At 45.7% G+C, this 26,532-nt stretch overlaps 1 protein-coding gene across 3 annotated transcripts in view; it reads right to left on the minus strand.

The window, feature by feature from the left end:
• Nucleotides 1-8,872: 8,872 nt before the first annotated feature.
• Syndig1 (synapse differentiation inducing 1) overlaps nucleotides 8,873-26,532 on the minus strand; it is a 164,121-nt gene continuing 146,461 nt past the window's right edge. For 2 of the 3 annotated variants that reach the window (XM_036186362.1, XM_036186363.1), the window contains exon 4: nucleotides 8,918-10,099. In XM_036186362.1, coding sequence (XP_036042255.1) covers nucleotides 9,941-10,099 — 159 coding nt within the window. In that variant the 3' untranslated portion in view covers nucleotides 8,918-9,940. Of the gene's footprint in view, nucleotides 10,100-26,532 lie in introns of all 3 variants that reach the window. The other variant, XM_036186361.1, reaches the window with a different exon arrangement.

Raw genomic sequence — 26,532 nt, forward strand, 5'->3', positions numbered from 1 at the left:
GAGAGAGAGACAGAGAGAGAGAGAGAGAGAGAGAGAACACATGGGTACACACTGTGCACACATGCACAAATACTTACAAATATGCATATACAAGTGTCTGGGGACCACACACAAACACACACACACACACACACACACACACACACACACACACACACACACATTGTGTACTGTGTGCACACACAGTTTAAGATGATTCGAAGTAGTTTTACCCCTCTCATCCTGAGAGTTGGATATTGCCAGTATTCTAGTCATGCCTCTGCTACCTGCCACCCTCAATGCCTCCCTTCCTAATGAACAACCACCACCTTGAAGTGTGTGTGACCTCAGATAAGGAGGACACAAAAATCACTCTGTTGTTAGAGGAGCAGTGGAGAAGGTGACAACAATCCCCAGGTTGCATAACTGAATGCTGTTGCCCTCAGCCCATCATTACCAGGCAGCTTTCATTCCTGCCTCTCTGGTCCTCCTCACATTATGACAGGCCTCTCACTGAAGTTTGGACAGACAACATATCGCTCACTGCCCACCGAGAGAGAAAGCATAGACTGTGTATAAAATCATAAATTCAAGTTAATCAAATTCAGCACACATCCAGTGAAAGTCTTTCCTGCACATCATTCTAGACACTTGGGCAGATCTCACTGTAAAGGCATTTCATTGACCAGCACTCCGTGATGCAGAAAAACAGAGAGCTCCAGAGGTGGGACTGGCAGGCAAGCCACTGTGGAAATGAAAGCTTCAACCAATGAGCATTACCCACAGGCAGCAAACCCAGCCAACCCTGGGGAAATCAATGCATTTCAAGTAAACTGGCAGAAAGAACGCTTGAGTGGAGTGGGTTTACAGTTTTCCTGCCGCTGATGAGAGATGGGGAGGAACAGGATGCTGCAGCCCCCGTCTGATGATGGTTTATCTGCTGTGCTCCAGGTAAAATCAAAGAGGTCGCTGGTGTCGCTGAAGATCAGGAAGGGACAGCTGGAAGATTTGATATGACAATAATAATGACCAGTAGGTTAAGCCAGCACAGCTGGACTGACTGCTGTGCCCCGGCTGCAGTGTGGCCAGCAGTTTACCAGATTTTTATGTGTAAGGAGCCCTTGTGTGTGATACATAGGCTGCTGTTATCCTCTGCTCAGTCTGGGGGTACAGCAGAGAGACTGGGACAGTGCTGGGTTCTCCATGTCTTGGGTTAGTGGCTAACAGTGCCACAAGTGCTTCTGGGTTTCTGGGGCCCGATTACCCTGTATTCAAGCCTGTGTTGCCATTTTGCATGTTCCTGGGCTAATCTCTAGGAGCTGTGGCTTCACTTGATTAATTTTCCAACAAATCACATTTTCTGTTTTAGCTTTCAAACTGAAAAATTGTTATGCACGTCTTTGGTACATAACTTAGAAGTGGAGGCTGCTTCCCCAGCCACACCGTCATAATTCAGGAGTGCTTCCAGGACAACAGAGCTGAGTCCAGAGGAAGTCTGTTTCAGATGTGATCTGCAAGTGAACACTTGTGGGTTTTCAAAGTGTGCAGGTAATCTCAGGAATGTAAGCTGTCTCAGTGCTACTCAAATCTTAGCTGTGAACGTCTATGCCACACATTCTACTCTTCTTTGCCTTCTGCTAACGGGGGCCTCTGAAAACAAAACCTGTGCCCAGTCTCCTTCTCAAGGCTGGGGAACAAGTACTCTCTGTGCTGTGAGTTCTAGGTAAATCTGGCAAGCCTGTCAAACTTGTCTTCATCCAGTGAGTTTGCAGGGGCCAAATCTGTGATTGCAGCCTCCAGGTAGTGGCACTTTGCAGAAGTGTTCTTACTAGGGGAGGGGACTAGGAAACTAGATGGATAGCACTAGGGAATGGCTACAGGTCTCAGGCGAAGTAACACACAGGAAGAGTCCCACGGAAGCTATGGTGGAGGCTGGTTCCCATCCCCGAGAAGGAGGCTGTGTGTGTGTGGGACCATAATGTGATGTATTGAGGGATGTTATAACTGGTATGTGGTCTGTTTGCTTTTTTATGGAAAGTCACATAGGGTTGACTGAAAGCCTGAGCTTTCATTTCCCTATCCCTTGTCCCTGGGTTTGAGATAGGCTGGTTTCTCTAGGGCCAGAAGACAGCAATGCATGTGTCTTGTGGGTTGTGATAGTATCCTTTATCTGCCTTAGCAAAGCAGTAGGGAAGAAAGCTCAGCCAGTCATGATGGGAAGGCTGGAGTCCCTTTCTGCCCCCTTGGCTAACTTGGGAAAGTTGCCTTACAGAGAACTTTGGTTTTGCCATCTGTGAATGGGGTTGTGCAGACCCTTCCTTTCTAGAGCCGTGGTTTAACCAGTGTGAGGACCATCATTATCTTATTGCTTACCTTGTACTACAGTTAAGATGTACAGGTAAAAGCAGGCAGAGCTGTGCCTTGGGCCGCTCTGGCATTTGGCTTCTTCCTCCCCTCTACCCTCCCACTTCTCTTGCTCTCCTGATAAGCTGTAAAGCCTTTCATGGGTCTGTGAGTAGATCCCAGGCTCCCTGCAGCCAGGTGACCCTCTACCTGTGTGCTGATCCTTCCCTTATGCTGCTTAAATTGTAGTCTATTCAAACATGACTTCATTTACAGCCTGCTTGGCCTCTGTCTATAAGACAGACAGTTGTGGCAACGTCTCCATACACTGACAAACATCCACAGTGGTGGAAAGTTGCCCCTGGTTTGTTGATTTCGTTCTCTGCCACACCTTCATACTGCTGTGTATGTCTTTTGATTCTATGCCCTTCTGGTCTTATGCCTTTTCTCTCAAACACCCCAGTTTCTCCCCCCTGGGAACTTGACTTAGACGAATCCAGTGCTAGGTGAAGTCTGAGGAGGGGTCCAGAGAATGATCCTTTCCCTGTTTGGAGTCCACGCCTGCTCTAGGGTAAGTCACAGGACAGGGCATGTGAAGGTCAGTAGCTCCAGCTTTTCTTCTGCTGCAAATTTAGCAAAGGAGTGCTCTGTGTGGGGGTAGGCGCAACTGAATGTCTTTGTTGCCCAAATTTCAGTTAGACCTGAGTTGGGGACACCCAAGGCTATCTCTGACTATTGCTAGAAGGACACTGGCCCCAGTGCTCCTAGATTGAGCCTAAGGCTCGATTCTGTCCTTTCCCCAGCAGGTGACATGGAAAATGCTTCACTGAAGATAGGGACAAGTGTGGCAAAGTCCTGCTCCAAATGTGAAATGCAATGGTTTTGCAATGTGTTCTTCAAATGCAAGACACATGTTATTTTAAAAGACCCGTTGCTAGGAAATCCATAAGATGCCATGTGAAGAGCTGATTTGGGATATTGAAAGAAGCTGAAGATTTTCTTGAAATAAAAACTAGAAGAGCTTGCTTCATTTGTGAAGGTTCCATATCACCCTCCCCCCCACTTCATCGTCAACTGAGTTATAAAGCTGAAGTGAGCCCAATCTCTTTTCTGAATTAAAGACTGCCAGTGGTCAACCACTGTTCCTTACTTCTAACTACTCAAGGGTCTCTTAAGGAAACAAATAGGAATGTTGTCTCATGCTAACAGGAGATTGCATTTGCACAGCTCTGTGTGAATGGGTGGCTAATTCTGTCTTCAGTAAGTGCAAAGCCAATCTTAACAGATCCTGCCTACTCACCAGGTACACCTCACCAGCCAGTGCAATCAGAAAACAGAAGTCACTTAAAATGTGTGGGAATCATATCCAGGTGACAAAGATGTTAGTTAGTTCATGCGACTTAGAATAGCACTAAGCATCTTGGCTGAACATCTTGATTTGCTGAAGAAAATAATTTGAACCTGAAGATGGATTCATTATGTAGTAGAAACAGATACAAATAGCTGCTTCTTATTAATTGGAATCGTGAGTTAGAGCCAGGTGTCATGAATGTCACGAGCAGAGCACAGTGAGGACATTAAGTCAGAGCTTCCTGCTGATCCTGATATGTGGCACCTCTGTTCCCCACACATAGATATGTAGGTATCATACTGCTCTGCTCTCTGTCCATCTGGATTCGGATCGTTCCCAAATGACCCGACTTCAGTGAAAAGCAAAATGCTGGGCGGTGGTGGCGCATGCCTTTAATCCCAGCACTCGGGAGGCAGAGGCAGGTGGATCTCTGTGAGTTTGAGGCCAGCCTGGGCTACCAAGTGAGTTCCAGGAAAAGGCGCAAATCTGCACAGAGAAACCCTGTCTCAAAAAACAAAAAACAAAACAAAACAAAAAAAAGCAAAGCAGGTAGCTTTGGAGGGCACAGGGGCTGTGCTCACTGACATTCACACCGTGGCTGGCAAAACACCCTGTGTTTACTCTTTGCTTCCTGATGTATGCTTGTGTGCTAGGCAGACACATAGGCTTTTCTCTCAAGTCTTGATGGAGGCAGACCTGAGCTGACACTGTGCTAGAGCAAAAGGCTTGGTTGTGAGAGAAGAGACTGGCTACAGTGCTCAGCTAAAGGGACTGTCACTGCATAGCTGGGATAGGTGCAGTGGCTATGGAAAGCAGTGGCCTGATGGCTCAGTCATCAGTGGTGGATCATGACAAGGAGGGAGGCAGAGAGCCCAAGACATTGATTCAGAAGTACGCGTGGAAGCTTTGTGGCCTACATATCTCAGTTGTGCTGACTGGGGATAGCTAATGGGGCAGATATATGTCAGGCAATGGCAGGGCCTACAGTGAATGTCAATGAGTATGAGAGTCAGGACAATCCCATCCCATCCCATCCCTGTCACTCTTTATAAGTGGCTTTAGTGCCATAACAGTGAAGGCCTGGTAGTGGACAAGCAAACTCTTTCATGGGTTAGCATCCCAGCAATTCTCATCTTCTATGGAGTCTTCCACAACTGTGGTCATAGAGAATCACAATAGATCCTGAGGCTACCAATAGCCAGCAACAGCCTTAAAAGGGAACTGTTCTGCCAGGGGCCAGCCCTCACACGATGTTGGCAGCAGCCTCATAGAAGGAGCGAGGGAAGAGGAGGTGGCACATGATACCAATGGCAGGGACTCAGCCCTGACTTCATCTTACTGTCACCTGGCCTTCCAAGGCTTTCTGTAAGAAATCTGTCCTGCACACTGTTGTTTAAAAACAAAGAAAACCATAAGATAACAGTAACACTAGAGGTGACAAACCCCTGAGGAATTAGCTCTTGACCTTCCTCTTGGAACCAAGCCTGCTTGCCAGTTTTTGCCTCAAGAAGATACAGGTCCACCTATGATTCTGAGTTGCCCCTCTTGCCATTGTTAAGCTTTAGAAAGCCCAGGCAGGCATCACCCACTAGAAACGCCTCCAGCCTAAAGCCTCTCGCAGGAGACAACCACATTCTGCCCCATCATCTCCCATTACCCTGAAGGTTTCCCTTGCCATGAGTCACTCGACCACATAGAGCTGTGGAGCTCCTTGCCCATTCCCCTTTCCCGGGTGTGTGGGCAGCAGTATTCGGCCTCCGGTGTGGCCAAGGCTGTGGCTGCCATGCCCCACCCTTCATTCCTGCTGGTACAGACAAGGCTCTGAGATCCCAAGCCCTCCCTACAGAAGCTCTCATCCCTGTGGCTTTCTCCACATGGAGCTTTGACCTTTTCCTAGGGTGCTCAGCAGGCTGATGTATTCATTACTCAATTTACAAGCTTGTTTGGCAGGGTGCCAGCCATCCTCAGGCTCCATGTGTCTGTGAGTTTAACATCCACTGTTATCTTGCAGAACTAAGAGTTAAGCCCAGGAGCGCAAAGGCCTCTGGTTCTGTGCCCCTTGGTCAGCTAAACTTATCCTAATGACTAGGGATGTAACTAGCTGGGAACATCACAGCCATAATCACCCCTTCTGGTGCATCTGATATTCCCAACATTTGAGCACAGAGCAGATGCACAGCCTGGACTCTTTTAAGAAGACAGGTCTACTCCACTTTCCAGGAGCTTGCTTGGACTAAGGTTCAGAGTTGCTATGCCATAGTTTATTTGCACTTGAGTCAAGAGATGTCAATATGCATGGCAATAAATGTGTAAGTAGAAACACAAGTGTGTCCTCAAAAGAGACTAGAACTTTAACCAGACCACTAGAGCCTCAGAGCCTCTGAAAATCAGATCAAGTTTTGGCCATGGCCAGAACTGTGGTGGCCATTTAGCATTTATATTCAAGGAGATGAAACAGTTACTCACAAAGGAGCGGTGTCCACTGATTTCTTCATATCTAGAGTTCACTCTGCATTCCAGGTGGCCTCTAGTGCTTTTAGAGGGCAGGAGTCTAGCCAGGCTTGAGGGATGTCCTGCTTAGCGTAGAAGAGTCTGTTCATGTTCTCCTACTTAGCCATATGGCCTGTCTGGAGGAACCGGGCAGCCAACCAGTAACTTACATATCAGTACTTACAGATATGGCCTTTATCATCATGTTCTTAGGACTCACTGTAGTTTCATGAGGACAGCTATGACACCTGGTCAAATGGGTGTAGCTGGTTATGTAATGCCTGCTTAGGTCAAGGAAGGGCACTTGGAGGGTGGAGATGCCTGGTAAGTTGAGATATGCATAAAATGGGGGCCTATTGTATATTCCAGAGACTTAATACAGGAGGAATTTTAGGTATGGTTAACTATCTGATAAAGTGGGGACTCCAGTGTGGTGGGACATAGGATATCACAGGAGACCCTAGTGAGGTATGTATAATATACTATATATTATACATCATATATATATATATATATATATATATATATATATATATATATATATATATATATATAATGTGTGTGTGTGTGTAACACCTGGTAAGATGAGACACCTAGTATATGCAGGGTAACTGGCGGTGAGAGGATATTTCATAAAGTGGGAGACCTTGTGTGCTTAGGATACCCAGTAAAGTGAGGACTTCTGGTAAAGTCAGTCTTCTTAAGCAAAATAAAAAGAATAAATGAGAGAGGTTAAAGAGCCATTTTTCAGGAATGGAACAGCAACATCTGGAGAAGCGAGTTGATGTACCACCGCCATCTTAAAGAAGGGAGCATGGAAACCAGCCACCAGGAGAGAGACTTCCTAAGCATTGATGTCATTTCAGGTCTCTCCATCCTGCTCCCTAAATTTCTGATGAAGTCAGCTGGAATCATGGAAAGCCAAACATCTTCCATGTCCCTAAGCATTGTGTCTGTGTCTTGTGAGCTGCGTGATCCAGGCCATGTTTCTTGCCACATGTTGCAGCTGAGGTCTAAGACATGGACAAGACTGAGTAGACTGGGGTTGCTACTTGGCTTTGTAGGACTTTGGGAAAAGTACTATGTACTCTGGGTCTCTGCTTTTCAACAATATGGTTTTGAGAATGACTATTCATAATGCTTGAATAGGTTGGCATGGAAAAGACACTCTTTCCTTGGCAGGGGCAAGGATGAAAATGCCTGAAGCAGCACTTTGTCCCTCGGGGTAAGCCAGGCTGGGGCTTTGCAGGTATAGCTCTGCCCTTTTACAACACCTGCCTACATATGTGGTGTGGGGTGTGTTTGTTTCTCTGACCTGCAGTTTTCATCCTTCTTTACTATGTTTCTATTAGGATGCTGATAAGAGGTTGTGTCCATGTGCCCAAGGATGGAGCTGCCCATGTAGTGTTAGTCAGTGATGGGAACAACAATCATGATAAGAAGATCCAATGAAGTACCTGCTGCAAGAAGGTTGCTCTGCTTTGCAGCAGATACTAACAGGGCCACTGAGGATGACATTCAGCCACTTCCCCTACAGTCACCACAGCCATGCTGTTCACTGGATTGTTCTACTCACTAAACATACTGATGAGCCACACAGCCCCAATCCATTAGTTCCAACTCTGCATACAATCACTTTTGATCATGACCAGTATGAAGTCTGAACTGACCTTGGCCTCCTTGCCCTAGAGAAATATGGATATAGTAGTTCCTGAGAATCTATAGCAGCAGCCTTATAAACAAAGGCTCTTTCATCTGGAAAGACAAAACTGGGGTATGGTGGGTAGCTGGGCTAGCTAGCATGAGTGGACTAACTTGCCTAGACAGACTGAAACCATGTCTTTATCAAATCTTAAGAGATGCAAGTTTGAGCATCCCTTGAGTTTAAAATGCATCAAGACCAAGGTCCCTCCCTATTTTATACAATGGTTCATGATGCTTGAATCCTAAGAGGTTGAGCTAAAAGAGAAAATGATATAAAAACAAGCTATGAAATGGCCATGAATAATTCTGACAGTAACCAGAGCCATGCCATCTAATGTACCTACTTATACCCATCACTGTTCTCTTGGCCCCAGGAGGTCTCCAGCAATCCTGTGAAGTAAACCTTTCAATTATCCTGTCCCAGGGACACAGTTCAAAGAGTGGCAGACATCTGTCCAAGATCACACAATGAGAAAATAACATGACTGAATTTGAATCCAGGTTAGGCTGACCTCCATTCCTATACTTTCCATATGGCCAGCTCATTCAACTCTCATTGGGGAGTGTCTGGGCATCTTCTATACATTCGTCCTAGAACTATGGCTTTAGAGAATGTTCTGGATTAACTTTTTGAGATGAATGCTGTGATTAACTCAGGAAAACAATGCTAGTAAGTTTGAAAACATTAAAGTTCAAGGTCAAGGTGGGCAGTGTCAAGTGGGAGAGATTAAACCTGTTATCATTATTCCTGGCAGGGTTCTCACCTGTAGTATCCACTGAAATCATCAGGCTGGATTTCTGACTAGCTAAGTCAGTATTTCTGGGAATATTTTAAAAGCTGCAGGGAGAATCCCAACAGAGTTACATCCTTTGACGGCTCAAGATGGACATTTAAGCAGCTAGGGCTGTGTGATTCATGATTCTTTCCCTGCAAGGCCACCTAACCATAGTTGCTGAGTGCTGGCTGGCTCTTCCGCCAGTAAAACATGAAGTAAATTATCACAACAGAGTCCAAACACCACCATTCATCAGAAAGAAAAGTCATAAGCAAACAAGCTAAAAGATAATTTTTGTTAAATAACGAACACTCGTAAAACAGCAATGACATGGTATTAAAACATCTGTGATTACTTATTTCTCAGCATTCATCTGGCAACTGAAGCAGCATGAAGCAAGAGCTGCACTTTAAAAAAATGACAAGAAAATAGCCATTCATTTAGACAGAGTAAGGCCCATCTCATTCCCGGCATCCCAGTACTGCTGCTCGTGACCAGGATGAGCAACCAAGAGTTAAACATCCTGTGTGTCTTCACAGTTCCTCTCCTTCAGGTTCCTGGGGCAAATGCTGGGCTTGTTCTTGAGAGAGGCGGGGCTATGGCTGCCTCCCTTTTAAGATTAATGAGGCCCCAGAACTGTGTATTGCTGGGTATCTGCAGGAAGCCTGATGCTCCAAGCTGGGGCAGCGTGCTGGGACTGAGCAGGGCCAGGATAGGCGCTATGCTCCTCTAATTTTGAATTCTCAGGCAGGACCCATCTGTGGACAGAGACAGCCGATCTCCCAGCAGGTGTTTTCTTTTCCTTCTCAGCCTCACTTGTGTCTGACAAGGAAGCCACAAGGATGGGGGACACAGAGGACTTAAGCAGGCCACAGCAAGTGGTGACATGTCTCCTGCATTCTGCCTATTGCACCATAGTCCATAAAAAATAAACATATTTTTTAAACTGTTTATATATTGCTAATGGGGTGGTGGTCCAGGCACTGGCAGGCTGCAGAGCTGGGTTATCATCGATCCATTAGAATCCACCCAGGCTCAGCCACTGGGCTGGAATCTTTGGAGCTTCCATGTGGAAGAATCAGCATTGCTGGCTGCCTGGTGCTCTGCACAGTGCTGAAGATGAAATGGAAAAATTAAAAAAAAAAAAAAAAAGAAGAAGTAGTCCAGGAGTAGAAGATTCCAGGGCATCATGGAGTCATTTGGCAATCACTTGTACTGTACAGTATCACACAGGTGTCTCTTCACCGCCCTCGCACACGTGGCCCGGCTCCCCTCCTTCTGCCAGCCTTTAGGAAGCTCACAGGTGGTTATTCTTGGAGAGGTAGGCGATGAGGGCGACAGCCACACCCACGTAGATGCCAGTTCCAATGGTGATGGATAGCACTGCCAGGAACAGGGCCCTCCGGGAGCTGGTGCTGGCCTGGTGGAAGTCTCCTTTGGCCACAGCTTTGTTTGTCTGCAGAGTTGGCAGAGAAAAACAGAGGGACAATGAACAAGTTGGAAATAATGGCGAGGAAAGGGTTCTGCTTGGCTCTTTACAGCATTCAACTTCACTGGATTACAGAGAGGATGTGCCAATATAGGCAAGGACACGGGACCAGCAAGTATCCCTGTAATGACTGGGCACCTGGTAAGTCTCTAACTGTTAAAGGAGTGTATGGCTGGTGTTTGTCGCTGCTCCCACATGTCAAGGGAGTCGAAGCTCCCATTCTGTCTTGTTTTAAGGAAGTCACATCTTGAAGAATCCCAGAGAGACTACAAATGTGAAGGCAGGGTCTCAGGAATGATATGCCAGGGATGGGTGAGGCTCTCATCTCTACTGACACCCTTCCTACTTAGCGATGGTATAGTTTTCATTGGGAAAACAATTTCTAAAGGACATTTCCCAATCTCTATAGCCCAATAGAAGTATGGGGAAGGAAACTGTATCTTTCATTTCCCAGAGAGAAAAGTAGGGCATAATACTACTAAATGCATCCCAGAAGTCTAGAGGTTCCATTCTTCAGAAGTTAGCCACCATGTGCTGTGGCACCTTTGACCCCTGACTGCTCCCCACCCCTGCAAAAGCTGAGTTAGGTTTAAACTTCTTGGAGTTATGAGGTAAACAGTGATGTTGAGATTAGATATTGGCTCAGAATCAGCATTTTGAGGGCAGACCTCATAAATCCTTCTTTAATTTCTCCCTTCCTAGTCCCTTTCCACAACTGAGACTAAACACACTCTCCAGGGAGGGGAGTTAGTTGAGTGTTGTAGGAAGGTCTCATTCATCTTTGGAAGAACTCTGGGAAGTTTTTTCTTCTCTGTTAAGCCATGAAACTACATAAGACACATTCCTCCTTCCTGCCTGGGGACATGGAGCCATCTATATAGTGGGTGTCTTGAGGCTGTGGGGAATCCCAGAGGTGATTATGGAAGCTCATGTCAACACTGAGAGACCTGTGAACTAGTTTCAGAAATCTCCCGTCCCAGATCTGCTGGGTGAGGAGCATAAATCCCTGTGTTTAGATTCTACTGGCTGGCTGGGTCTTGTTGCCATACTACGCATGCTCCTTGATTCAGGAAGTAGAGCACTGTTGGATTAAGTTGTAGCAATACGGAGGGACTTCCTGAGCCACATGGCTCATGGGCCAGTAGAGTGGATGCTGCCAAGACACATGATCCCCTGTAACTCTTAGTGATGCAGAGAAGCAGAGGACTCACTGCTCAGCAGAAAGGTAGAGCCCATTCTTCTGTGGCATCCCCTAGCTCACAAGCCATCTCTAAAAAGCTGTATTTTCTCACTGGTCCCACTTTTTATGGTGCATCTGTGATATTTCTGCATTATATGTGGGTACAGGAGGACATACTATTCACTTAACCTAAAAGCAATAACATATGCCATGAGTTATATAGAAGGTCAGTCTTGGAGATAACTGGTGAGTAGGAAAATCATTTTCCTAATCTCCTGATGCTGGTTTAGTGAGATTGGAAATCTGTGATGTGTTCATAAGAACCCACTTCTGCCACTGCTCTGGACACTAGCTTCTGAATCTTCAAAGCTGGGTTTTATTTTTTTCCTTCTTGGCATTGAGCTTGGAAGCTAACAGTGGACAAGGTTCTGATGAAACAGAGTTGAGGGAATTTAAAATGAGAAGCCTCAAAGGACTGCAGTAATTAATTAATTAAGCTATAATTAGCTGGGTTTCATTTTACATAGCAATGCTCCCAAACACTCCAATGTCCTATAACATAATTCACTCTAATTGCCCTTCTTGGCATTAACCCCAAACAGCCCTGGGACATCAGCAGGCAGCACAGCTTGCCACTGCCTGGCATTATCCTAGCCTTCACATGGTGTGCCTGGGCTAGTATGGAGGAGGAGAGACAAAGGAAGCCTGGAGGGTGGGTGCAGAGTCCACTTTAGCTGATCAAGAACCTTCCAGAAGATCTTCTGAGTGCCACTTCCCTGACTCATCAGAGTTGAACCTGTGGGTACTTACTATGGACCATAGTGGGCCTGCATTTCCCTTGTCCTCTATGGTCAACTGGGAACCTAGAGCATGTCCATAGGAGGTGGATGGTGATGTTGGTGGGCAGTCAATAACTATTAATGGATGATCACGTGCGTAAGTGCTGAAATATCACCTTCAAAAGCCGTGCATGGTTTAGCCCTTAGTAATTGATCTTTGTTTGTCCAGGGGTGAAAGCAGGGAGTAGTGGCCTGCCCATCTCTATAGTTGAACTCTGGCCCTGTACTCAAGGTTCTGAGCATAGGGAGCCAAAGCACTCATAACCCAAGTCTCCATGTCTGATGACCAGGCTTACTCCTTCCTTCTCCTAGTCTGCCTTAGAAGACCTTGCTTTCTCTTTTGTTGTTGTTGCTCAGTTGTTGAGTATTTCTTCTTCTAACCAATACCAGGGGGTATGACGTGAGGACAGTGTGGTAGAGATGGCCAAAGCATCAGGTAGGTAAGGTCATGCTGTGCTTCCACAAGGCACTCACATTTCCCTTTCCCAGGATCAGAGAGTTTCTGGAGTCCCAAAGCCATGAGAACAGCTGTCATTTACCTAACCCATGACCTCAAGAAGGGGATTCCACACCAACCCTTCATCTCAGAAAGTGGATAACTGTGGCTACCAGCCTTCTTCTTGACCCTTTGGGAGGGGACAAACCGGAAGAGATGCCTACCTCCTGGCTAAGACCATAGGGTTCTATGACAGGTTAACTGCTAGGTATGAAGGTAGGAGTGCTCAGCCTGTCTGCAGATGATGGAGGCAAGACTATGTGCAAGTGTTTGCTTCATAAACAGACCGGCCCAGCTCAGTGGGTTCTTCAAGCAGCCCAGCTGCTCCTGACCACTCTGTTGGGGAAGGAGAAGGAGGAGAAGAGGACAAGGAACAGAGACACAGTGAGGGTGGGGAGATTGGATGGAACCAAGAGCGCCCTGAATAACTAGATTTGTCTATACTCAGATCTACACAGGAAACTCCTATGGCAAAGGTGAGTATTTAGAAAGCACCCCAAGAAGTTGGTCTCAGCGTATCCCATGGGTGTGAAAACACTGCTTGCTTGTATGTGAACTAGCCACCTACCTGTTGCAGCTTCCCTGAGACCCAGCCTGACTTGCTGCTCTCTGTACCAGAATAGACCTCAGCCCTCACAGTCTAGAAGTTTGTGCTGTGTCTATCATCTGTTGCTAAGAAACATGACATCTCCAACCTCTGTGGCCATAAGCAAGGCTACTCACTTATGTCCCACAGTTCTTGTGGTCAGAGGTCTAGAGGAACTGGCTTGTCAGTCTGCCTTAGATTCGGTCGTGGTCATATCCCTGTCCAGTGGAAGATGTCTGCTTCTTGGGCTGTAAAGACTGGGAATCTGTTCCCACCCCTGTGAATCTCTCCTTGCACTGAATCCTCACCCTTCCTCAGGATGCAGTACTCAGTACCTGTCCTCAGTGGCTTCTGGCAACCTCTTCCTGATCCTTCCTCAGGGTTCTGCTCACCACCAGGTATGTGGAGTCATCTTCCAGATAGACAACTTGTTCATCCTCACTGTAGCTCAGAATCTTTGCCTCTAGAAGGTTCTAACCATAGGCTATCCCCTCACCCCTAAAGCCACTGGGAAACCACCACATGGTCCCTGGGAGGAAGTAATTAATACTACCACAGAGGCACATGCAGAATGTCTATCTGGGGGCTCCTTTAGCCAGAATGGAATCTGCTCTCAGCCAGCCTTTGGAGTGTAACTAAATTCAAGCTCCTGGGCTTAGGGGCTGCACCTCTGGAGGGCCACTACAGGGGCTTTCTTTTGGTTCTTCTTCTGCCACTTTAGAACCCAGAACTTTGAAAGCCACCAGGCTGCACAAGAGGGAGGTGACAGTGTGTAGCAAGCATTAAGTGTCCCCCACCCTTCTGAATACACCTTCCTAGCCACAAAGACATGGTTCACAGTCCCAGAAGCCCCGTTAGCCTACGCTTATTGTGGTGAGAACACTGCTGCCTTCTTTCCTCGGTAGATTAAGAACAAGCTCCCTTGTGCCTGGGTATTTCTTTCCCTGCCCTTTAGCCAACATGTTGTGAGTAATGTCTGTCATAAAACAGAAAGTGCAGGAGGCTCACAAGCCTGGAGTAGCGATGGCTTGATGTGCACCTTTGCATGCCGGAGGAGGAGGAGGGCACAGGGAGGGGCCTTGGTGTGGCCAGCAGCCATGGCTTCTCTACTATTGAACACTGTACAGGTGGATTTCAGCCCACAGATAAAGTCACAGGAAAAGAGAACCTTAGAAACTGGGTTGGTAAGATGGCTTAGTTTGTAAAGGAAAGGGCTTACTGTGTCAAGTGAGGGCCTGAGCTCAACCCCTAGCTGGCTGTGGCAGTATGTGCCTGGAAACTTAGTGCTGGAGAGGCAGAGACCAGAGGAACCCTGGGGTTTGTTGGCTAACCTGTCGAGCCAAATTGGTAAGGTCTAGTTTCAGTGAAAGATTGTCTCAAAAACTAAATGGAAAGTGATTGTGGAAGACTTCTGATTCTGATCTCTGCCTCCACAAGCTTCTGTGCACATCAACACACACACACTTCTGATTCTGATCTCTGCCTCCACAAGCTTCTGTGCACATCAACAGAGAGAGAGAGAGAGAGAGAGAGAGAGAGAGAGAGAGAGAGAGAGAGAGAGAGAGAGAGAGAGAGAGAGAGAGAACACCCTGAGAGAAAATATAATGCAGGCCCATATGCAAGCCCAGGGTTTTAGACATAGCTGGAAAGGGAGAAACCACCTAAACCGTGAGGAGCTGGGCATGCAGAGAGCACTGTGGTATGCACTCTGATTCCTGAGATGAGGAGGAATCTTCTTTTGTCTGGCTGTAAAGATAAAGGAAGATCTGATCTTAAAATCAGAGAGCAAAAGCAGTCATTCAGACTCAAGAAAGCAGTTCACCTTCATGAATAAGAAGCAATTCCAGCTGAGACAAAGAAGGCCAAGATGGAGCTCAAGAGTAGTGCGCTTGCCTGCAATGCCTGCCTCCCTGATCCCATACCACACCACAACAAACAGATTAAATAAAGAGGTAAATAAAGGAATGAACGGATAAATAAAATCTTAAACTGAGACTATAAAACCTCTAAAAAAAATGGGGAACTCTTGGTGAGGACAGCCTAAAGTTGCCCCTACCCATTCACGTCTCTTTAGCTAGAATTGTGGCCACCCAACAACTGGGTCAAAGGAACACACTGTGTCCCTGTGAAAGAACTCAAGGCTTTCTGACATGTGATGGTCACTTTGCTCTGACTGTCGAGGTAAGACATGCCAAGTTTGCAGAGAAGTGGTTTGTTTCTTCTTCTTGGGTGGCCATTTTAATGGCTCTGTCTGGCTGATAGGAGAGCTCATCCATGGGCAAGGGCTAGGTGATGGTTCAATCTAAAATAAGTATTGCTTTCTATGGGGAAGCAGGGTGGTTCTGCCAGGATTCCTGCAGAGTCTACTAGTGGGTCCAGACATTTCCAGACCTGCAGATCTGTAAGGCTGATACCACCTAGCTTCCCTAATCTCTCCCCTTTGTGCTGAAGACCTAGGTCCCTGGGTCACCCAACTGACTTTTCTTAACATAGTTTCACAGGCTGGAATATTCTCCTTTCTTCTCCTGGTCCCCCATTTTTGGACACAGTGAAATAGCTTCAGGATGAAGGAAATTCCATGGAGTCAGGGAAGGGATCTCGATATCTGTAGAAACTCATGGTTCCAGCATCTCCACATCACAAGTGTCCACAGACCTGTGCTCAAATTTGAAGTTTCACAGGAGACTCACTGACATCCAGGGACCCCAGTTATCAGCAAAACCATGGCATGCTCTCCTTGAGGACACCCAGTCTCCTGTTAGGATGAGACTATGTTCTCTGAAGTACCTGGGCTCTGGTCTTTCAGTTGGGACAGTGACCAACCCTGTGCTGAGGATTCTCTAGCTCTAGATTAGAATCTTACACACACACACACAAGCAGTTCTCAAAGTGTCCATTTCCTTCTGCTGGAAACCGCTTAGTTTGAGGTTTTGAAAAAAAAGCACGATTTTCTCTGAAAGCGTGCCCTGCGGCTCTGCTCTTCCTGTAGTTACTATCCTAAAGGGAAGAAGGCATTCAGGCCAGATACTTCCATGTTCTGCATCATCTACCCAGCCAGGCTGCTGGTTGCTCATGGAGAGTCCTAGGTCACGCACAGCGTGAGGGCCTTGGCAGCAAACACTGGCCCCCCACCTCCTCGAGTCTGTGACAGGCTCCCGCAGTCTTTGCAGCCACTTCTCTGAAAATTACTAACACTGTGGGCCCCTTGACTGCCTGTGTTTTCTATGGTATGAGTACCTGGCTGCCTTACATGTCTCTGCATTCTCAAGGTCATTTCCATGATTTACTGGCAGCTAACATCCGCTGTGTCATGACAAGACACCGAGAGCTGTACTGGCAGTGGGAGGAGCACAGGGCAGGCCACGATGAGCCCCAGAAAGAGACACAAACAGCTTTCCTTCCAACATTAGCTGCCCTGTTACCAAAGTTTAAGAGGAATGAGGGACAGATGGGAAGTCTGAACAAAAATGTCTAACCACTTACCACTGGTTAGATCTGAAAATCAGGCCCTTATCTCCATGCTCACTCGATCTCCAATTGTGATCTAACAGGGAAACTTTCTGCATTCTTAAGTACTGTTACACCTTAACATGCCACATTAAGGTCAGTTGGTATGTCCTGAGTAGAGCAGGCTCACTAACAGGCTCTGAGACAATTTGGGGGTATACACTGGCTTTGGAGCCCGACTCTGGTCTGGAAGACAGAGGCCACAGGGAGAGAAAAGCCTCAGCTGACACCTTCTGAGACGGGACAGTGCTTTGGATACAGGACAGCAGATCTCACATTCCCTGAACAGGCTCTTGAGGGCAACCTGCCTCACAGCATACCACCCCCCTGCCACCAGGCATGCTGACACTGATTTATAGGTTCATCTGCATGGGTCCAGGGCCAGCATGTGGAAGCATAAAGAATATATAACAACCACCCCCCAAAAGGAAGTCTAGCTGAGTGCACCCCAGGGTTTGGTGGCTTCTATGTTTCATGAAGAAGGCCTGATAACAGCAGCTCATCAATCTTGTTATAGGGAGGCCATGCCTCCACTGGCACTAGACACTCACAGTTGTGTTCATTGTGTGTACATTGAGATCCTGAACGTTCGACCTTGGTGCCAAGATGTTCAGATATCTCCCTAGAGCATCTCTGTCCCTAGCTGTATGTTGTACCCAGACTGCGTGCTGTGGAGTGTCTGTGGTGTCCCTTTGTGATGTGTGCTGGCTGAGATCTGGGGTCAAGGCTGCTTGACCAGCACCACTTAGTGAGAGTTGTACCACAGATCACTGGCCTGGGCAAAAATCCGAATTCAAAATTTGTAGTATTTTCCTCATGTTCTTTGGTTCTTTAGTGCAGACCTGTACCTCATGCAAATCTGACACCCCACCACCTCAACAAGGCAGCCTTAGCACTATGTAGGTAAGGGTAGCCTCATACTCAGATATCCACCTGCCTCTGTCTCCTGAGTCCTGGGATTAAAGGTGTGCGCCACTTCCTGCTACCACCTCCAGTGGTGAACTTCTTATTTCCTGGTCTCCAGCCTCCACTCAGGAAGACATGGCCTTACAATATGTGCTCCTGAAGATGCCTAGAAATCCATACTTGTGATTGTGTGCACCTGTAAATCACCATGTTCTATCTATTTGATTATTTAACAGTTTAGCCAGATATATAATTCCACATGGGAGCTTGTTTTTTTTTTTTTTTTCCCGAAAATTTTTACAACCTTTTCTCATGCATTTCTCATTTCCAGTACTCACCAGGCCAGCATCAGCAGCTCTCAGTATACTTCTGTGGACCTTCCCTTCTCTCTAGGAATGTTTGAGAGCACCCTTCTTCCTGGTATTCTAAAACACTAACGTGAAAGTCCTTCCTGTTCAGTTGCTGAACTAACCTTGACCTGTCTCTTTTGTGTGTGCTCACATACTATGGTCCACTGCTTGCTCTTGGCCAGGAGGGTTACCCTTAGCACCCCTCCAAGCCTTTTATGGGATTTCATTCTGAGTGGCACCTGCGGTATTTCCAAAGACTTTTCTTCTTCTCCCTCTGCCGCATTTTCACTTCTATTTTGCTCCCGAAAAATAATTTCACTTTTAAGCTCCCTGAACATACTAATTGTACAGTTAAAAATGTTCTTTCCCTGAATGTGCCTATATCCCAGCCCCTTTCTAAAGGCCCCTCCACTTGTTCAGGTCTCATTTGGGACTTGGGTGTGGTGGGGAAAGGCTTTCTCAGAGGTCAGGCAATTGCTGGATGTTATTTAACACTTCAGTACATCACAAGGCTGACTGGTACATGGGGCTGATGCTCATGGGGTTTTCCTGGGAGCCCTTCGGATTCTACTGAATGCACTGCACCCTCTCTGGTCCGCTCACATCTTTTGTGTGATATGTCCTCATCTTTGTTTCCAATGTCTCCATCTCCTTTTTCCTTTCCCTCTGTACTTTTAAAAGCATTTTTGGGACAGAACTGAGATAGTGGGGATGCTTTAGCTGCATATATCACTGAAAATATATCCTTTTATTCTAAATGTCACTCCAGTCAGGCTGGGCTCCCCGAGGGATGCTGAGACAAGGATTAAGAGCAGGGACAATGTGAAGGTGGTCACAGAGAAGGTCACTGAGACTATGGAGTCAGGAAAGGCAGGCCAAGAGCGGCGTACGGCCAGACAGTGAGCAGGGATAGTTGTGTAGGTCTTACTGAAGAGGTCTGGAGAATATTTTGAAAATATTTCCTGAAGGCAAACCTTTAGGACGTTCAGTTCAATTCCCTCCACCAGTGCTGAGGACAAGCATCTTCCTGAGCTGACTCTCCCATACTTCTACCTCCCCAGCCAATGACTAGTCACTCTGCTGTGAGCTTTCCAGTAGTCACAGGTCCTTGGCAATGAGAACTTTGAGTGCCAAGGTATGTGGAGGTCACACTGACAGCATTTGCTGTGTCCAAAAAATTGCTTCATGTTGCTCCCATGATCTCCCATAGCCTGTCTGCCGACAGATGGGCTGCATTGGGTCACTTTGGATTTCTAAAAGAAGTGCTAGCTTCAGCCAGGCCTGATGTAACTCACAAAAGTTCTCTTGATTGATGTGGTGGTACATTCCTATAACCCCAGCTCATGAGACCGGGGCAGAGGGATCAGATCAGGAGTTTGACACTATTCAGAGCTATATAATGAATCTTTGTAAAAAAAAAAAAATGACTAAGCTTACTGTAGTTAGAGTCAACAATGACCTAGGTGAGGGCTGGGCAGGTCAAGGGTGTGATACAGCCAGAAGGTTCTCCTGATGTACCTCTGTTTTGTAGACCACAGCTAGGAGACAGAGCAGTGCAAAGTATAGTAAAGCAACCTAGGATGAGGGTGACCCTGGAACTGGAAATGTAAGAGGCGTCAAGGAAAAAGTTAATTGATCAGTGTTCCTTTGATCTTACCATTCATTCTTACTTAGAGAAGCTGTCACTCATTAATCCCTCCTGCTTCTTGGACTCTGCCTGGTTTCCTAGTCGATCACTTGCTTCTGGAATGCAATCTAAGGACTGAGTTACCTGCTCACATTTCATTCCCCACTGAGGACTTCCCTGTGGGTAGAGGGGACTTACTGTCCTAATTATCTGTTGCTGGGTAACAGGTGACTCCAGAATTAGTGTTGTGTAACACAACCATTTGATGATAAATTATTATTTTAGAATCAGGAATTCAGGTCAGACCACTTTGACATTAAATGGGGCTGCTTGATCTCTAACTTATGCTCCTATGAAGGGTCCAAGATGGCTTCATTCATACCTAGCATCTTTCCCTCTTCACCATCATGGCCACTGATAGCTGCAATCCCTGAATGGCACCCCAGGATTCCAAATGGGAGACAAGAAAGAGGAAGCTCCAGAGAAGACTCAGAGGAGCCCTGATATTGTGTCCTTTTTGTTACAGGTGAGTTGTTGGGGCCAGTTCAGGTTCTAGGGAAGAGGACACAGCTGAGAGGCATACCAAGAATCATCTACAGTGATGACCTCCTTCCTTAGCATCTCATTTCCACATACATAGCCATGCTCTGGAGTCTTTGTCTATGAAGAAGTGTCCCCAGCTTACTGCTGGTCTTCTAATTTGGGCAGCTGAGTAAATTTCCCTTGTTTTAAATACATGTCAAAAACAACTCCAAGCACAGAGAAAGTATACTGCCAAAACCACCTCAATATGTCCAATAATTGTGCATTAGTAAATACAATTTATAAAAACATTATAGTTTTCCTCATGCCATCCTTACTGTGGTTCACACAGGCTCAGGTTTTATTCTTTGTCACTCAAAAGCAGTGTGCCCTGCTAGTAACATAGGGCATTTAGATAATTTCTGGGTGGGGCAAGAGTCTATCAATCAACCCACAATTTCTTGCTGCTTAAAATGTTTTTTAAAACATAAGACCGACATTTGTGACAATAGTGTAGCTGTGGTCATGGTCTCAAGATGGTGTTTGAGACACTGAAGCTTTTAGCAGAGTCTCTCTGCAGGGAAACAAAACTGACAAATTCTAATGTGTTTATTTTTAAATAAAGTCGTGATCAAATACAAAGAACCTAGAATGGTGAGAAGACACATTAAAAGCAAATGTGAATAGAATACAAGAAATAGAGTCAGGCCATGGCAGATGGACAGCCTCCCACAGCCTATTGGCCTTGGGGCCAATGTGATCTCTGAGAGGTACAAGGTGTACTGCAGTTTCAAGGAACTGGTGTTTGTTTTCATATTGTGAAATAGCCAATTTAAATAGAAATTGCAAACTGACTTCTGACTGTGGTTGATATCAGCATGCTAAAGCAGTCACTGATTCCCAGCTGGGCAACTGGGCCAGAGTGAGGCCTAAGATTCAGTGCTTATGCCTGAGAGCATGCTTTTTGCTTACTTGGAGAATTCTCACAACATTTAGGACTGAATCTTTTTAATTCAAGTGAAACAAGAATGGAAAGGATGCCTGTTCTACCAGGAGCATTCTCTCTCTCTCTCTCTCTCTCTCTCTCTCTCTCTCTCTCTCTCTTTCTCTCTCTCCAAAAGCCAGTCTTGATACCACCTAGCTCTGAAGAAGCCCCAATTCAGGAGCCATAATGGAGACCTGCAGTTAGTTAACAGTGCTTTACAGAACTTTGACTGTTACCGTCAGCAGCCCCAGTACTGACAAGGCAAAACATTTATTTGTAGTACAGTTGACAAACTTGCATCTTTCTATTTTTAAATGTAATATCTTCTAGAGGGGAGAAGCAACATTATAGAGATGCCTTACTTTTGTGGAATTGATTTTACCTGCCTTTAAACAGCAAATAGAAACTGAGAAAAATGCAGAGTTGCTGAACCAAAAACTTCTAAGAGTAAAATTTGTGTTGGTGACTTTTATCCAGAGCCTTCCCTTACTCCTGTGCTCACTGACCCTGTGCAGGTTTAGTAGAAATGTTGATTATGTGGCTCAGCTAACTGGTGGGGAGCTCTAGCTGGACCTTTCATGCCCAGGGTAGCCCAATCCTGCATGCTGCATAGAGTATGCCAAGGATGAACGTGTGCCACAGGGAGGAATGATTACTTCCTTAAAAAATTATTTTCATTAATTATTTGAGAATTTCATATAATGTATTTTAACCAGATTCATCCCCTTCCCCATGTTCCCTCGTGATTTGAATTACACTTCTGTTTGTATTTTTTGTTTTCTAAGATTTTCCTGTTTTAAGAGTCTTTTGCCTTTGTTTTTGAGGTTGGTGTTCACCTATGAAAAAATCCAGTTTGTATTCCATTAAGATGGTAACCTGGCCTATCCTTCCAACAGAAATCATGTAGTTGGTGGGTAGTGTGCATCCAGGATATAGGTCTGTGGGCTGTGGCTGAGTTTCTAATGCTTTGAGGGGGAGAGAAGATAAAGTGTTTGGCAAGAAGAGAGCCCATGCATAAAACCAGAAGCTCAAAAACAATGTCCTCTCTCTGCAAGGGGCTGGAAAGTCCTCTATGCTGGTAAGTCAGCAAGCTTTGTGTTTGACCTGGCCCTTGAGTAAGCAATCAAACCAAGTCCAAGCTAATCAGAGGTGTGGGCTCTGTGCTTATTATATTCAAGGCATAAGTGCCCTGCTGAGAAATTAAAATACAAATGGATTCAGCACTCAAGCTGGAGGAAAAACACCACAAAGATGGTCTCTAAGGACAATGACAATTCACAGCTAGAGCTCATGAGTTTCCAGCAGAGAAAAACATAAACCTGGTTCTAGTTAGACCCACAATAGGAAATTATCAACTGCAGGAGACACAAGAAATTGGTGAGACAGAATCATTACTTCTTGAGTCATGTCCTTTCAAAGCAATTCTATTTAATCTAGTCATAGGGATCTAAGAGAGTAGAATTGTAGAGTTTGTAGAAACTAGAGTAGAGGTCTATGGCAATCTCAGTGTTCAAAATAATTGAAATGATTTCAGTGATTAAGAAGGACAAAAAACTATGATTAATCTATAGTGGATAATAGGTCACATTAAAACATGAGACAAATCTAAAATTGGAAGCAGCAAGAGTTTTCAAAAGTGAAAGAATAGAGTTATGGTTGTATTTCACTTATGGTTGATGATTCACTACCCACAGCTGAAGAAAGAATTTGTGTTCTGGAAGACAGATTTAAAAATGTCAACAAGGCAGCACAGAAAGATTCAGAGATGAACACCCCAAGGAGATAAAGCACTCAGGAGAGAGGAGGGTAGAAACAGTGCTCAAAGCAACGGCTGGGGACTGTCCAAACAGGATTGGGAGATGAGTCTTCAGGCTGAAGGGGTTCACTGAGTCCTGAGCAGAATAAATGTGAGTGAAGACATGGAGTCAGCATGGTGGAACTACAGAGCACAGGCTGGATCAACAAAGGCTCAGTTCAAAGGCCCTCCTATCATTATTTTACTCTTGACCACACATTCAAACCCACAGATTCAACTACCATCTCCATGTACTGAACCTTGGCTTCCTAACACATATACACATATACATGGCCCATACACATATGCACTGCAGAGTTCTACTGCTTGATTACCTCGTCAAAACCACAGCTAAACTTGCCATCACCCTAGCTGGCCATTGGCAGCATAATCAGTCTTTCTGGCTACCCTTTAACTTGATGATTTGTCATAACAGAAACTTTGGCCCAACAGCTTTAAGTTCAGACTCCCTTTTGTTTTTCTGATGCCATATTTGCCTAGGCCAATCTCTGTCCTCCCCTCGCCCTGGATGCATGGGGGGACATGGCGAAAATGTACACACCCTATAATTATTTCCCTTTCCACATTATCTTGCCTCTTCTTAGAATACCCCTCGAAAGCCTTTCCATTTTAGGGGGCCCCTGCAAGCCTTGTCTCACCTGTCCCTGTCCTGGTTCTTTTTTGTCTAATCTCACTGGCCACTTCTCTTGGCTCTTCCCTGAGCCTCAGGGCTTTTTTTGGGCCTATCTCCTCAGGAGGATGTCTCCCAATCTCAACACTAGTATTCAATCCTAGAGAAGTCTTCCTCACACAGTTTCTGGTCATACCTGTCTACATCATGCTTCCACAGAACTGATGCCTATTTGTTCACACCAGTTACTGAAATGATGCTCATTTCTCCACTGGACCGTAATGTCCCAAGGAGCAGAGGCTGCTTCGTTGCTCACATTTTAATTGTCAGTAGTTAGCATATCACCTTGCTCATGGGTAACACTGAACATTACTCCTTTAATGAATAGTTTTCACAAGTTTTTATTTTGCAGCTGGATCAAACTGTTTCTGGGAGCCACCTTTTCCAACATGTATTAAAACAGCCCAGTGATAATATAAAGATAGCAGGTGCTGACCCCCATCAGCCAGGAGTATCCTAGTACTGACTGTGAAAATTGAATTTGGCACCACTGGCTTGTTTTCTATGTTGCTGCACTCGACTTCAATGCTAATTTCAGATATTTGGCTCATTGTGTTCTGGCTTGCTTAGCAAAGGTGTTAGATATGAACTTTCTCTAATTGCTTTTAACATGCAGCCAGGATATAGGTATGCTCAAGTGATGCTGGGCTCACACCTGGCTTCTGGCCTCCCTGGAATCTTATTGCTTTCTAACTGGGGGCAGAGTCTACCAGCCAGGCATGCACCCTTCTGAATCCACTCTTTGGGGTCAGCATGTTTGTCTTTATTTCTTGCAGCAAGAGTTCTTGTCCTAAACAAACACCAAATGTTTGATGATACAGTGGGAGCAAGGAAGTCAGATGTCAGAATTTATTTGACAGGTGAACTAAAACTGAAGTAGACCTCGTGGTAAGCACTATGTTCTTTGTGTCCTCAGACCTCTGGTGAATCCAGGACACAGCCACAAGAGGAAAGGCTGTAAATCAGAAACCCACATAAACGTCCTCTCTTACTACAAAATATTCACTTCAAAAGAAGGGCTTTAGCAAAGTCAGTTATTCCATGGAGGTGCGTCTGTGAGCCAAAATGCCATTGATTGAATGTCTATGTTCATATTGTTGAAACCTGATTCTCAATGAGGAGGAAAGGTGAGGCCTCTGGGGTCAAAAGGTGAACCTCTTATGCTGATATTAACTCTCTTATAGGAACATGAGAGGACAGGAGCATCATAGTCTTCCAGGTAGGACACAAGGACCAAGATGGCTGCCTGTAACCTAAAAAAGAGTCCTGAGTGGAACCTGCTGGCACCTGACCTCAAGTTCCCACCTTCCAGAGCCCCAACAGAAGGATGTCTGTTGCCTACTCTACACAGTTCACATTCTTTTGCTGAAGCTGTCCCATCCGACCGGGCATACTGCTCACTTTGTCCTCCACCTCCCACAAACCATCCCTATATATACCTAATTACTAGTGTAAAACTTGTGTCCTGGGATTTTCATTCCAAGTGAAAAAGTCACTGCCTCTTTTGAGCCAGATCTCAGCCTGATTGTCTGTCTGCACTGGGATTGTTTTTGAAATGTAGGTGAGCATTTTCTGCTTCTTCCAATTCTACGAGAGACTTCCACCCTTGAGTGGAAAATGCATCATCTTCCTAACCAATGTGCACTTATTACTCTTCCCATTGCTGTGACCAAATACCAGACAAGAAGCAACTCCAGAGAGGAAGGATGCATTCCGGCTTGAGGAGGAGGATGAGGAGGACATAGTTCACCATGACAGTGAAATCTTGGTGGTGTTTATGGCAGTGGGACTCACGTTTTGGAAGATAAAGAAACAGACAGGCTAGACCAAAAGTGTGGCTGAGTTATAACCCATAAGACCGCCTTCCTTCAACTCACTTCCTCTAGTAGGCCCCAAAGGTTTTGCAATCTCCCAAACCAGCCAGGGATCAAGTGTTCAAACTCATGAGCCCGTAGAAGCTATTTTACACCTAACCCATGGCAAGGTGCTGGTTCTGGCTGGTTTTATGTCAACAAGAAACAAGCTGGTCATTTGGGAAGAAGAACCTCAATTGCAAAAATTTCCCCGCCATATGGGCCTATGGGCAGTTTCTTCAATGGTCATTGGTGTATTGTGGATGATTCATGTATATTCAATGATATAGCCCACTGTGGATGGTATCACTCCCAGGCTGGAGGTCCTGGATGCTATAAGAAAGCAGGCTGAGGAAGCCAGTAAGTGGCACTCCTCCATGGCTTCTGCATCCATTTCTGCCTCCAGGTCCCTGCCTCCAGGTCCCTGCTCTGCTTGAGTTCCTTTCTTGATTTCCTTCAGTGCTGGACTGTGATGTATAACTGTAAACTGAAATAAATCCTTTCCTCTCCAAATTGCTTTTGGTCATGGTGTTTTACCACAGAAATAGAAACGCCAAAGGAAGACAGTGCCTATGGACATACCTGTGCTCCTTGGAAATATTTCCCATCATCCTTCCCAGGGAAAGTATTTGACTCACAAACAATGTCCCTGTGGAATTGCCTGGCCTATCCTAATCAAAAGGAGCCTTACTTATGAGGCAAGATTTGATGGCACATGTATACAAAACAGACATGAGTCTGTGGTGTGCTCTGTGGTTCTGCTCAGGTGAATGGATGCTGAGACATGCTGAGAGAACTGCCATTTGCTCTGCCTGTGTGCACAGCACTCCTCCCCGTGTAGTCCCCTGGGCTCCCTGATTGGAAGCAGAACGCAAAATTACAAGTATGCCTACATCGACTTCTTTATTAGCGCTTCTAATGAAGTGCCAATTCTCAGACACAAGCTAACAAGAAGCCCCTTGTTTGGAATAAATTCAAAGGCAAAGATAGGACATTTACTTTTTTTTTTAACAGAATAAAATACAAAGGAAGTTAGGGTCCCCTGTCCCTTTGGAGGTTACTG

The sequence above is a fragment of the Onychomys torridus genome, chromosome 4, assembly GCF_903995425.1.
Source record: "Onychomys torridus chromosome 4, mOncTor1.1, whole genome shotgun sequence".
Taxonomy (NCBI): Eukaryota; Metazoa; Chordata; class Mammalia; order Rodentia; family Cricetidae; genus Onychomys; species Onychomys torridus.